The sequence below is a fragment of the Lutra lutra genome, chromosome 3, assembly GCF_902655055.1.
Source record: "Lutra lutra chromosome 3, mLutLut1.2, whole genome shotgun sequence".
In the NCBI taxonomy this organism is placed as follows: domain Eukaryota; kingdom Metazoa; phylum Chordata; class Mammalia; order Carnivora; family Mustelidae; genus Lutra; species Lutra lutra.
The window spans coordinates 143,138,634-143,153,639 of NC_062280.1; the positions used below are offsets into that span (position 1 = coordinate 143,138,634).

The window sequence follows — 15,006 nt, forward strand, 5'->3', positions numbered from 1 at the left end:
ATTTCTTTCCAAATGATAACTAAAAATCATTTGACATAGTTACCTATAGTAGCACTACAATTTTTTTCAAGATTTTATTTATTTATTTGACAGAGAGAGACACAGCAAGAGAAAGAACAGAAGCAGGGGGAGCAGGAGAGGGAGAAACAAGCTTCCCGCCAAGCAGGGAGCCCAACGCAAGGACTGAACCCAGGACCCTGGATCATGACCTGAGCTGAAGGGAGATGCTTAACGACAGCCACCCAGGCACCCCAGTAGCACTACTATTTTAAGCAAAAAGAGATGAAAGATAAATAAGAACGGATGGAAACTAATCTTTTTTTAGGCTGTGACCTTAAGCAAGGCCAGTCACCCTTTGTGGTTAAATAAATGGCAACTGATGAAGTATTCACCAACGTCAGAAATAAATGCTTTTCACAAAGATCATGCCTGCTCTCACAGTTCAAGAACACAGGCTCCAGAGCTGCCCCAGCCATACGTGACTACTGAGCATGAGAAATATGGCTGGTCCAACCAGTGAGATGCTGTCCGTGTAAAATATATACTGGACTTCAAAGACTTAATATAAGAAAAATATAAAATATCTCATTAACTTAATATTGCATACATGCTAAAATATTTTAGCCATCTTGCATGAAATAAAATATATTATTAAAATTAATTTTACTTGCTTTTTAAAAAAAATGTGGCTACCAGTACATTTAAAGTTAGATTTGCTGACAGCAATAAGGCAACCAAAAGAAATAAAGCCATCCAAATTGGCAAAGAAGAAATTAAACTGTCACTATTTACACATGACATGATACTCTATATAGAAAACCCTAAAGACTCCACCAAAAAACTACTAGAACTGATCAATGAATTCAGTAAAGTCTTGGGATATAAAATCAATGTGCAGAAATCTGTTGCATTTCTATAGACTAATAATGAAGCAGCACAAAGAGAAATTAAGAAACTAATCTCACTTATAATTATACCCAAAATAATAAAATACCTAGGAATAAACCTAACCAAAGAGAAAAAACATGTACTCTAAAAACTATAAAACACGGATGACAGAAATTGAAGACGACACAAAGAAATGGAAAGACATTCCATGCTCATGGATTGGAAGAACAAATAGTTAAAATATCTATACCCAAAGCAATCTACACATTTAATGCAATCCCGATCAAAATACCAACAACATTTTTCACAGACCTAGAATAAACAATTCTTAAAGTTTACATGGAACCACAAAGACTCCAAAATTGCCAAAGCAATCTTGAAAAAGCAAAGCACAGGTGAAGGCATCACAATTCCAAACTTCAGGTCATATTACAAAGCTGCAGTAATCAAAACACTATGGCACTGGTACAAAAACAGACATGTATATCAATAGAACAGAACAGAAAAGTCAGAAATAAATCCATGATTATATGGTCAATTACTCTTTGACAATGTAGGTAAGAATATCCAATGGGAAAAAGTCTCTTCAACAAATGGTGTTGGGAAAACTGGACAGTTACATGCAAAACAATGAAACTGGACAACTTTTTACACCTTACACAAAAATTAAAAAATGGATTAATACCTAAATGTGAGACCTGAAACCATAAAAATCCTCAAAGAGAGCACAGGTAGTAGGGTCTCTGACATGAGCCATATCAATATTTTTCTAGATGTCTCCTGATGCAAGCGAAACAAAAGCAAAAATTAACTATTGGGATTTATATCAAAGTAAAAAGCTTCTGCACAGCGAGGGAAACAATCTACAAACTAAAAGGCAACCTACTGAATGGGAGAAGATATTTGCAAATGACATATCCGGTAAAGGGTCAGTATCCAAAATACGTAAAGAACTTATACAACTCAACACCCCAAAAAAACAAATAATCCAGTTTAAAAAAGGGGCAAAAGACATGAACAGACATCTTTCCAATGAAGACAGCCAAACATAACCAACAGACACACGAAAAGATGCTCAACATCACTCATCAGGGAAATGCAAATCAAAACTACAATGAGGTATCACCTCACACCTGTCAGAATGACTAAAATCAAAAACACAAGAAACAACAAATGTTGGTGAGAACGTGGAGAAAAAGGAACTCTTGTGTGCTCTTCCTTTCTCAGTAGAGTGCAAACTGGTACAGCCACTGAGGAAGACAGCATGGAGGTTCCTCATAAAGTTAACAGTAGAACTACTCTATGATCCAGCAATCACACTACTGGGTATTTACCCAAAGAATATAAAAATACTACTTCAAAGGGCTACATGCCCCCCGGATGTTTACTGCAGCATTATTCACAATAGCCAAACTATGGAACATGCGCGCGCGCGCACACACACACACGAATATGATTCAGCCATAAAAAAGAATGGAATCTTGTCATTTGCAGCGACATATGTGAAGCTAGAGTGTTATGCTAAGTGAAATAAGTCAGGGAAAGACAAATACCATATGATTTCACTCATATGCAGGATTTAAAAAACAAATGAGCAAAGGAAAAAGAGAGAGAGAAAGAAACAAGCCAAGAAACACTTTAAACTAGAGAGAACCAATTAATGGTTACCGAGGGGAGGTTGGTGGGGGGACAGATGAAATAGGTGATGGGGATTAAGGAGGACACTTGTCATGATAAGTACCAGGGGGTCTGTCAAAGTGCTGAATCACTGTTTTGTGACCTGAAACTAATATAACACTGTATGTCAACTGCATTGGAATTAAGAGAGAGAGTAGAGTAGAGTAGAAGAAGAGAGAAGAGGAGAGGAGAGGAGAGAGGAGAGGAGAGGAGAGCAGAGGAGGGGAGGGAAGAGGAGAGAATAGAGTAACATTTGCAGCTTTGCCTTATCTTCCCATCACACGGTGCTGGGTGAAGGTGCTCAAGCTCAGGCCACAAGTCAGCTACACCACAGGGACCTTCCATACCTCACACTGTCTCTCTATCCTGGGGTTTTTTGTTTGTTTGTTTGTTTGTTTGTTTGTTTTTTCATTTGCAAGATGTCAAGAGCTTGGACTAGATGCTTGTGAAACCCCTGTGGCTCTCACATTCTAGGATTCAAGGATTCAACCGTGATTGCTGGTGGAGAAAAGAAAGCAGGGGCCAGTCGATGACAGTGTAATAAGTGGTTAGTCAGCACTGAACAGTTAGTGTAATGAAGAGGCAGGGTGGCATTTGCTGGAGCTGGGCTCTGCACAGTCTGCCTAAGGAGAGTTCAACGGGTCCCTTATGGCCACCCCACAGCTTGGGGGGTCCCGAGGCTGCAGACTATGCCATTCCATCCCTGCTGCAGTGCTAGCCCAGCAGCTGCTGGGAGCACCTGAGGAAAGCCCTGCTCTGGTGTGGGGCCGGCTCCAGGCTCAGCACTCAGGCCACCTCGTCACAGCCGGCAGCCCAGCAGATGGGGGTATATGCTATCAGCTTAAGCCCAGCATGTCGTGCGACAGCGTCCTGGCTGCCAACAGGTTCCAGCAGACTGACCACGTTCCATGCGCCACCCAGCTGTGGGAGCCCAAAAAGTGGGAAAAAACCAACCTGTGATTTATATTGTGTTTGTATGACTTAATCCAAATTCTAGCAGATCTGGATTTTGTGGTTTATCAGACGCCTAAAAAAAAGTATTTATTTTTTATTTTTTTAAAGATTATTTATTTATTTATTTATTTGTCAGAGAGAGAGGGAGAGAGAGCAAGCACAGGCAGACAGAATGGCAGGCAGAGGCAGAGGGAGAAGCAGGCTCCCCGCCAAGCAAGGAGCCCGATGTGGGACTCGATCCCAGGACGCTGGGATCATGACCCGAGCCGAAGGCAGCTGCTTAACCAACTGAGCCACCCAGGCGTCCCAAAAAAAGTATTTTTTAAAAAAAGAAAAAAATGTATCTGACTAGCAGTTTTGGTTTTTTTAATTTTTAATTTTATATATATTTTTATATTTTATATTGTATATATTTTATTATTATAAAATTTTTATTTTATATATTATATTATATTATATATTTTGTATACAAAATATATCACCTAATATATTAATATATTATACTATATTATAAATATATTTATAATTATTATATATTATATATTTATATAAATTTATATATGTTAGGTATTACATATTTATATAAATTTATATATTTATATTATATATAAAACATATATATCATATATACAAATTATATACGATATATACAATATATATAATGAGTTAAATATATTATATTTAATATATATATAAACTCCTTATTGAACAAATCATTTGAGGATACATTCTCCCATTCACTGGGTTGCTTTTTTGTTTTGTTAATAGTTTCCTTTGCTGTGCAAAAACTTTCTATTTTGGTGTAGACTCGATATTTAATTTTGTTTTTGTTTTCCCTTGCCTTACGGAGACAAATCCATAAATACATGGTTCAGGCTATTCGATGTCCAAGAGATTACTGCCTATGTTTTCTTTTAGGAGTTTCATAGTTTCAGAGCTCACATTTATGTCTTTAATTAATTTTGAGTTTCTTTTTTTGTATGGTCTAAAAAAGTGGTCCAATTTCATTATTTTACATGTAGCTGTCCAGTTTTCCTAATACCATTAATTGAAAAGACTGTCTTTTCCCTGTTGTATATTCTTGCCTCCTTTGTCATAGATGAACTGACCATCTAAGCATGGGTTACGCATGGGTTAGCGATAGGCACTCTATCCTCTTCCACTGATCTGTGTGGCTGTTTCTGTGCTAGTACCATATTGTTCTGATTATCACAGCTTTGTTAGCTATCTTGAAATCTGGGATTATGACACCTCTGGTTTTGTTCTTTCCCAAGATTGCTTAGCTATTTGAGGAGACCCCTGTATTTTTATAACCAATTTCAACTTTGGTGTGAGCTGGTTGGAACAGGTGTCAGATACTACTATCACATAAGTCCTGAAGAAGATACTCTTTCTTCACCTTTAGTGCCTTTATACAGCAATACCTCACTTCTATGCTAAAACCAAAGCTGATACAAATATGATATGGGTGCTGTCACTTTCCTAGCCAACTCCCCATGCAGACTTGATGTAGGGGTCACAGCACTCTCTATCTCGGCCTCATAAATCATCACCATAGTGTTCTACGTGGCCCCAAAGAAATTAACTGGAGTTGGCACACAAGAGAAAAGTTATTGGCCCTCAGTGTTCTAGACTCAGGTGCACACTTACAAACCCATGTCCACCCATCTATAAGGTTTGCTTGTCTTTCTTTCTTTCTTTCTTTCTTTCTTTCTTTCTTTCTTTTTTTTTGTCTCTGGGGATTTGGTCACATTTTAGAATTCATCAATTTGGGGCAATGGCTACTAAAACCCTTACAGAATCAGAGCACTCTGCGTTTTCTGAATTATTTATCTATATTCATAAAGTATGGCCTATTAACTTATTTGTACATTACTTTGTCAGTTGAACCATAGTTTGTCACAAATTTACATGCAATCTGAAAAAAAAAATGATCTAACTACCACACGATAACTTGCAAACTTCAGGAACTGTAAATCCTGTGAACTTCAGGAAGCGTAAACTACCGGAAACCTCTAAATTGCAGGAACTGTGTCTGCTACAGCAAAGCCAAGACTGTTCCTCTCTCCACTTAATGACTTTATCACGCATAGCCTTCCAGCAACATACGTGCCTCCCCGTCCAACTGTAGCAAAGAGTCTTTCTGACTATCTTGATAGACTACAACTAGTAAGCAAATAAAAAGAGCATCTTAAAAATCAGTAACATACCAACTCCATCAACTGTTTGAGCTGACCTATCTCTTCGGGCAGCGCTCCAAGTTTGTTGTTACTTGCGATTAAGACTTTGAGAGGCAGACCACACAGGCAGGCAGGCAGGGCAGACAGCTGATTTCGACTGCAAAGACAATACCAGAACACAGGTGAACATACGGGCCACGTCATGCTGTTTCTGAATGTGAGTCAGCAAGAAGAAAGGAGTGATCCAAGAAGACATTTTACAAATATAAAAGGTCCAATAAAGTTTCTGCATGTGTCATAAATCCCAAACACAGAAGATAATAAAGTATATTTCTAAGAAAGAAAGACGGGGGCGCCTGGAAGGCTCAGGCAGTTGGGCGTCCAACTCCGGATTTCAGCTCGGGTCCTGATCTCAGGGTCCTGAAATAAAGTTCAACAGGCAGTCTGCTTTTCTTTCTCCCTCTCCCTCTGCCCCCTGCCCAACTCTTGCACATGCAATAAATAAATAAATAAATAAAATCTATATCTAACAGAAAGAAAGAAAGGCATAGGCAGTTCTGTGGGAAACAATTTTTTCCGGCGCAAGGAAAGCCCTTGCAGAAGCTGAGTCCTTGGCCAGCAAAGAGGCAGACGGGCATCGCGCCCTGTGCCACCAATAGCAACAGGAAGCTGGTGCCAACTGTTCTCTTCCTGACAATGTAAGCAGGAAACTCAACAAGATCCAAGTACCATGAAGGCATCCTCCCGTTCGTGTTAGTAGTGATGGGGAAGGTCATTGTGCTGCAAGTTATAAAAGACCTCTAGCCTGATTTCCAACATTTTGACTCTGCTTCCTTTCGCTAACACAAGAGCCACTGTGGTTAAGGTCTATTTGGATGTCTGCAAGGGAGCTAATTAAAAGAAGAAAAACGCTGGGGTGCCTAGGTGGCTCAGTCAGTTAAGTGTCTGCCTTTGGCTCAGGTCTCGGGCCCAGGGTTCTGAGATCAAGCCCCACATGGGGCTCCCTGCTCAGTGGGGGGCTCCCTCTCCATCTACCCCTCCCCCAGCTCATGCTCTCTCTTGCTTGCTCTCTCTCTCCCACATAAATAAATAAAATATTTTAAAAAATAAAAGAAGAAAAAAAATAAAGTTGGCCTTCTGCCAAAAATGAAGCTAGGGTCTCGAGGGGTTCAGTTTCACAGAGTACCCAGAAACTGCTCACATTCAGTTTCACAGAGGACCCAAAAGTCTGGCTCCAGGTCTCACTTCTGCTTTGCAGGAAGAGGTTTTCTACAGAGAAGTGCCTGAACTTCCTAAGCTCCTACCATCAATGCCTAGTTTTTCTGAGAAATGGAAAAACAATGGATAAGTGAAATCCATGAACCATTTTATGTATGTCAGTCATTTATTTCAACCTCCTTTCCCACAAAAAGCCCCTTCCCTGCCATCAAGTAAGGAGACAGAAGGTTTTTAGTTTCCCTGCCTTTCTTTCCCTGGCATTCTGCTGAGGAAGCCAATGACCAGGCTGTGAAATATCTAAAAATCTGTGTGTCGAGTTACTACAACTATTTAGAACTTGTTTTGTGTGTATGTGTGCACATGCACGAAGCTTCCAAGGTTGCGGTACAGTGTGCATGTATTTATGGACACACATAAATCAGTGTGGGAGAGAGGAAGGGACAGACAGCCTGAAAACACACCAGTGTTATTAGTAATCCTTCGAGGGGGATTAGGTACAATGAGTGTCTTTTTATTTTCTTTCTTATACTTTGCTGAATTTTCCAAAATTCCTACAAAGTGCTTTCATAATTAAGAAATAAATATCACGGGGCACCTGGCCAGCTCAGTCTGCTGAAAGTCCAACTCTTGGTTTAAGCTCAGGTCATGACCTCAGGTTTGTGGGATGGAGCCCTGCATCAGGCTCAGTGTTCAGTGGGGAGTCTGCTTCTCTTTCTCTGTACCCCCCCACTTGCGTGCTCTCTCTTGCGAGCTCTCTCTCTCTCTAAAATAAATAAATCTTAAAAAAGAAATAAGTATCACTATAAAAAGATAAACTTCATCTGCATACTGGTTACATGGGGGTTTTTATTTATGAAAATTCACTGAGATGTATAATTATGAACTGTGTACTTTTCCGTATGTATTATATTTCAGTTGAAGGTTTTACTCCCCTACTCCCCCATATGAGGAGGTGGGAATCTTATGGCTAAATAAAGGACATCTCTAGCTGATGGGCTGAGAAAAAGCAGGTGTTATCCCCTGGAAAGAATCTTTCTAGTGACGTGTGGGTGGCACAGTTGGTTAAGGCTGCCTTCAGCGCAGGTCATGATCCCAGGGTCCTGGCATCAAGTCCCACATTGGGATCCTTGCTCAGCGGGGTGTCTGCTTCAACCTCTTCCTCTGCCCTTCCACCCTCACTCATGTTCTCTCTCTCTCTCAAATAAATAATAAAATCTTAAAAAAAAAAAAAAAACCCTTTCTCATGTGGGTACTCCCCTGTAACTCCCCTGATATCTCTCCTGTTCCAGGTACCCCGTGAATGCCTGGGTAATAGGGTTTATCAAGAAAAGACACAGTCAACCTTCCCTCCATTGCTGAGATTTCCAGAAAGGAGTGGGAAGGAGAGAGGTTTCTCTAAGAGGGTCCAGCAGAGGGAGGGAGGAGATTGAAAGCCAAATGGGGGTGGAGGGGGGTTCCTGGCACTGGAAAGACCAGCTGCCTCTTCACTTCCCCCTGGTTAGAGTGATAGGGAGAGTAAGGGGGTTGGACACGCCGTGGCACTTTCTCCTGTCTCTGAGGGCAGCAGAAGGGCATCAAGGGCTACCAGCCTGTCCTCCAGCCTCTGACATCCACCCACAGGAGCCCAGTGGGGCTGCTCTGACTTCCTGACAGGGACTTCCTGGAGCACTGGTGGGAAAGCTTTCTCCAAGCTCCATAAACATCTCCTTTGACATTACCTCTGGAAAAGAGAACAAAGTTTATTGAAAGGTGGCAAGCAAATAATTTGGAATGTAATTCGTGGTTATAAAATATTTATTAATACATAATTTCCTAAAATGAGTATTGGTTACTTAAAATGTTAATGAGGCCATTTTTTTTTTTTAATTTTGGAGCCACATTTAAACTTCTTTTTGGAGAAAAGACAAGGAAACAAAGATTAACTGGTATTTTCAAAAATTTCTACATTCCTGTTTTCATAGAATTAACAATTACAGTTGAACATTCTTCCTGTGTTTCTTTGCTTGGAAACTCAGATTTCAGCCATTCCCAGTCTCACCATAATGCAGGGATCTCATCAGATTAACAGATACTGAACGAGGAGAGCCACTTATCATACCATTTAAGCAATGCAATGAGGGCTCTTCTCATTCAGAAGCACAGTATTTGGGATTACATGGGATTAGGCTCATGGGAATTCTAGGGTAGGTACTAATTTAAAATAAAATAACACTGAGGCATTTTCAATTTAAAATGTTAATATTAATTTTAAATATAAGCATTTTAAATTTAAGCATAATTAAATGTAAGCATGATTTCTTTGATGGGGGTTACAAGCTTTTTATGCTAAAAGTTGCTGATGGAGTAACCTATTTATTTATGCCTCATGCAATACTATAGTTAGTCACCTGCAGATAAATCCAGACACCAGAACTTTAGTTATAACACAGCACGCTACAGACCCAGGTCACATTTCTTCAGTCTCATTGATCCAGTCTCTGAGGCTCAACTTCAATATATTTTATCGCAGGATGTTCCTGTGTGACTTGTAATTTCCCCAATAGAAAAAGGAAATACACATGCACACAAAAACCCATTAGCTGTCCAGCAAGTATTTATAAAGGACAGGAGAAACTCCATTCCCTTTAATCCTCTACCCACTAAAGACCACATGGGTAGCCTGAGATTTTTCCAACCACTCATCTGGCAGCGATTTTTCTCAAGCAAATAATTGCCTCAGGCCTCAAGCAACTGTCTTGCTCCCCACTTGTCTCCTGCTGGCTTCTCGGCTAAAAATGGGCCCTGCGCAGAAAGAATGTTTAAAATAAGGGTGTATACAATCTGATAAGGTAATAGTCAACATTTATTTTCAAATCTACCTTGCAAGCTCTACCTGAAAGCAAAATCTAAAAAAAACATTTTTTTTTAACTCACTCAGTACAAAGGATTAAGTTAGTGGGGGAAAGGGGGCCACTCATTCAGAAGCAGAAATTACAGATTTGGTCATGGCAGCCTGAGACATCTTGCCCAGCATCTCTTCTCACTGTCCCTGCCCAGTCTGCATGGACGATGATGGCACAGGGAGGGAGGTGGAGAGGCGGAAAGGCGTTAGGTTTTTACTGGGCCGTGTTTATTGCTGATGCTTCCTCTTCCATCTTTCTCAATCGAATGACTCCCTATTAGATTTATTGGTCTATTTCCTCATGTCAAGATGAAACAAGGCAACTCAAACATAATTTGAACACTTTTGATAGCTTTAGTTTACAGGATAAATTTCTCTTGGCTTCAAGTATCCATTATCCCGAACTTAACATAATTCTTAAACTAAAGAATTTGCAAACCATCTCACTTCCATACAGTTTTACTGCTAGAGAGTCTTAATTTAATGTGTTTTGACTATGACACTTATTAATATCCATGTTTTTAGACTTAATGGTGGTATTTAACGTTATTTATTATTGGTTTATCAGAAAGTTTCCCTAAAGTATGTGATGATAAAAAAAAAATACTATAGGGGCACCTGGGTGGCTCAGTTGTTGAGCATCTGCCTTTGGCTTGGGTCATGATCCCAGGGTCCTGGGATCGAGTCCCACATTGGGCTCCCTGCTTAGAGGGACGCTTGCTTCTCCCATTCCCCCTGCTTGTATTCCCTCTCTCACTGTGTCTCTCTCTGTCAAATAAGTAAATAAATAAATAAAAAGACTATATTCTTACATGTGATTTTATTATCAGGGTATCCTCTCTATATATTTTTTATTTTACTGGGATAGTGTACGGGTTCACTTAATAATTGAGGGTAGAACCCACTCAGCAGAAAATAATTTATAGGAAGGCTTCCATAACATAGTCACCTACTCAACTGGTGAAAAGGTCACCAGCTATGGAACTAGAAGGCCTGGCTTCAAATCTCGTCTCTGCCACAAACATTTGGTATAGGTAAAACATTTAACTCCTCTATTTTGTTATCCTTAAAACATTGATGATAACGCTTATCTAACATGAGACATGAGCGTATGGAGGCAAAAGTGCTTGGCCCAACATTAAATCTCGACAACAAGACAAAATGATACCGGACCGCTAACATGACAAAATCAGTAGGAGCATGACCAAAAAAAAAGTGTGTGTGTGCTTAGCTCCGTTTTATTTATTTTATTTCCTAACTGCTAAAATATCAACCACTTTTCAAATATGGTTTCATGTTGCATTCATTGAAAGCATAAACCCCTGAAACATAAAGAGGACCACTCCGAGACGTGCAGAGTAGGGACCAGGCTGGGCTACACAACTTCAGCCTAAGAGAAACCAAGTGAACTACGACCACTCTGGAAACCCTAGACTAGCGCCTACAAGCACTTGGACGACTTTCTCTCCCCAACCTTCTCCAAATGCCAAGTTCCTACTATTTATCTGGGAAAACATGAATACCCAGGGGTCACCATCTTCATTTACTGTTTCGTTTCTGAAGAGTAACTGAAATAATGGTGTGAAATAATAACCATCAGAAGCCTATTCACAAACTGTCCCAGCTCACACCTCAACAGCCCCAGAGAGATCAGGGCAGGCTCGCCCTCTCTGAGTATTGGCTGGGGTGGGGGTTGGGGGAAGGAACAAACAAGTACGCTGTAGCTATTGCTACTGTTTGTGCGAAGAGTTTCTCTGTGCGTGGTGTGTGTCCTTTCAAAGGACATCTCACTTAATTTTGTGTTTATGGGTTGTACTTTTTTGTTTGTTTTTGTTTTGTTTTTCTGCATACCCTGTTTACCTTTCATTCAAGGCAGAGTAACATTTTTATGGGTTTTTTTTTTCTCTTTTGCATATGACACTTGGCTGTTAATGGTCTTTATTACACACACACATCAGTGAACAATATCTATAGAGAACCATTTCCTTTTTCTTGCTGGCTCCATTCTGAAAAACCCACCACGGCAAAATGTCTCACCCTCTCTTCCCCTGGTGACAGAGTACTTCCCCTTCATGGCCTGTCCTCCCCCTGTGTTCCCACCATCTGCAGATGCCTGAGACTCCTCCCAACCACCACCAGCACCTCGCTTCACATTGCCTGCGATCTTCTGGCAGACTTTAATGCTACAAAAACAAATTATGTGACTATCACGTTCACCCTGTTTGACATGAGATCTGTAAAGCAGTCGTGCGATTGAGATTTCGGGCATGCACAACATATGGGCAGCCACACTGAACCTGAACTTTTAAAGCACTTAGGCTGTCTGCAACTTGGGGGTGGCCATCACCAGAAAACTTCAAATGCTTTGAGACCAGCAACACAGAATCATCCTTCGAAACCTGCATCGTGAACCAGCTGTTGAGCACTACGTACCGATCCATTTCCCATTCTACATGTGTGAAGGCCCCGTCTGGAGAAGCAAAGCAGTCAGCTGCGGAAAGGAGAACCAAAAGAGCAGCAAGAAGCAGAAAGGGAGCGTCTACAGCAGCTCAGAGTTTGGGCCAGTGGCTGCACCAGCCCTTTTGCTGTGCCTTTGCGCGTGCATACCTGCACCATATTTGGCCACGGCAGCTGAAGCCGGTTCCCACAATAACAGCCTATCAGTCTCCTCCTGAGTATAAATAAAGCCTGGCTTAAAATACTCCGCTTTTTTATACTCTCCATGGCCGGCAACCACCACTGCCGATGTCTGTAATTAGATTTCAAAGTGTAATTATTGATAACTCACCCCTTCTCAGTTACTTCCTGTCCTTTTTTTTTTCTCAGAGCTCGTCATCTCTTAAAGGATGAGGCTCTAAAAACTGTGACCTCAAATTTCCTCTTTAATATTTTATTATGCCCTACCTTCACTCTAAAATGGAGCTGAGTGTTCTAAATCACGGAAGCTCTGGATATTTAAAGAGAAAGCAGTATCAGATACCAGCCAAGAATATTAATCGCCAACACCTTCAGAGGAAAGAATGTAGACTTGGGGTTTTAAGTATTAAGACTATTGGGGCACCTGGATGGCTCAGTTTGGTTAAACATCCAACTCTTAATCTCACCTCAGGTCTTGATCTCAGGGCTATGAGTTCAAGCCCCGAATTGGGGCTACTTAAAAAATAATAATAACAAATAAAATAAAAAGTATTAAGACTATAGAGGCCTAAGCCCTATGTCTTAAAAAACACCGCTCTGCAAAACACTGTTGCTGGCACCTAGGGAAACCACCACTAAATGGCTAAGAAAAATGTCTTGGCACTGAAGATAATTCTCCACTTTTTGGAGCCATGCTCCAAATAGAATGGACACTAGCTTCCTATTACCAGGCAAGGATGCCTACCTTACCCACCTTCCCCTCCATGCAACTCCACCAAGCCAAATGTTACTTTGACATTTTTCCTCCACCCAAAAGGAAAAGGATATCCATACTGACTTAGAGGAGAACAGGCTGCCCAGATCAAGTTAGGCAGACGGACCCTGGAGCTCTGAGTGAATACAAAATATTCTACCCAGGGACTCTGAGTGAATACAAAATATTCATAGTAAGATTTAAGATGCCTGAACATTTCTGAACATTTTGTCTATCATTTAAACATACGTCTCTCCATCTATTTCCAGGAATTTTTAAATGCAGGTGGAATTAATTGTATGAATATGTCTATATACATCCTTCTTTTTTCCTACTTATTCTTCCAAGAAAATGAGTCTTCAGAGAGCTCCTGTCATATAACTTGACAGCCTATAATTACAAGGTTCCATTTAACTGTTCTAACACTTTTACAAATCAGCACCATATCCACGTTACTAACAATACTAGAAAATCCACTTACTTTACTAGATCTTCTTCACTCTTTTTCTTAACCCATGTGGCAATAGATGTGACATAGCACACTACAAAATCTGATTAGACAATTCCAGAAACATTTCTTGGGTAGTTATGATGTATAAAGCACTGTGCTAGGCACTTAGACAACTATTATTTTGTTTATATTCATAACAGTCATGTAATATAAGCAAGAGTCATGTAATAGAACCATTAAACCCCCGACCTTACAGATACAAAAACTGATGTTGTTCAGAGAGTTTAAAGAACTTGCTCCAAATTGCCTAGCTAGTGCTCTGTGATGTGTGGTTTGAAACTAGGTAGGCCAGGCTTCATAGTAATGTCTGTGATCTTCTTCAATACAACATTGCCTATTTTCATTGACTTTGGAATACAAAGTGAAGGGAAACCCGGAAAATAGTAGGAGGAGGACCTCAGATTCTAAGCAGGAGGCAATGAGATGCTAGACTGGTCGTTCAATGATTAATTTCTATGAAAAAGGGTTCCAAGCTAGGGGGGTGGAGAAAACTGGGAGCATGGACAGGAACAAGGATGTTAATTTGGGAAAGAAGAAAATGAGCTTAGTTTAGCAGATGCTCAATTTTGAGGAGTCGATAAGCATCTAAGAGGACCTGAATTTTTGGCAATCAGGCAAAAGGGGGAGAGGATATATTTGAGACACCTGAGGTATGGGTCTGAGAGAGAAGATTTAAGGACCAAAGACTGACCTTTGTGGAATTCTAGTGATAAGGTGCAGAAAGAGAAAGAACACCCAGACAGAGAAATAAAGAAGAGACAGAAAGATACAGAAAAGTAAGCAGGAAAGCCTGTGACCAAATCTAGGAAGGATGGTGGCATGGTGTCAAATGCTGACAGGAAGCCAATTATTTTTCTAAACTTCTGAGAGCCTGCTCTGATCAAGAACCTGTTCTAAACTCAGAGAAAATATGAAATGGATATGAATCCTAAAACCTAGCCCTTCACAGGATTAGGCAACATCTCTCTGAGCTGATATCCCAATTGAACACTGGACATTTATTTAAAAAATTCTGTAGCAGCAGGCATCTCCTACTGGGTATCTCAAGACGTAAGATAAAAAATTAGTGACTCGGGGCACCTGGGTGGCTCAGTGGGTTAAAGCCTCTTGCCTTCGGCTCAGGCCCTGATCCCAGGGTCCTGGGATCGAGCCCCAGGTGGGGCTCTCTGCTCAGTGGGGAGCCTGTTTCCCTTCCTCTCTCTCTGCCTGCCTCTCTGCCTACTTGTGATCTGTCAAATAAATAAATAAATCTTAAAAAAAAAATTAGTGACTCTTAGCAAATAAAGTGAGACTTCCTTTATGGATG

General features: G+C 40.5%; 1 protein-coding gene across 4 annotated transcripts in view; it reads right to left on the reverse strand.

Annotated features, from left to right (window-relative positions):
• LRCH1 (leucine rich repeats and calponin homology domain containing 1) overlaps positions 1-15,006 on the reverse strand; it is a 197,371-nt gene that overhangs the window by 71,603 nt on the left and 110,762 nt on the right. For all 4 annotated transcript variants that reach the window (XM_047723439.1, XM_047723441.1, XM_047723438.1 and 1 more), the window contains exon 3: positions 5,730-5,856. In XM_047723439.1, the coding sequence (XP_047579395.1) occupies positions 5,730-5,856 (127 nt within the window). The remainder of the gene's footprint in view (positions 1-5,729; positions 5,857-15,006) is intronic.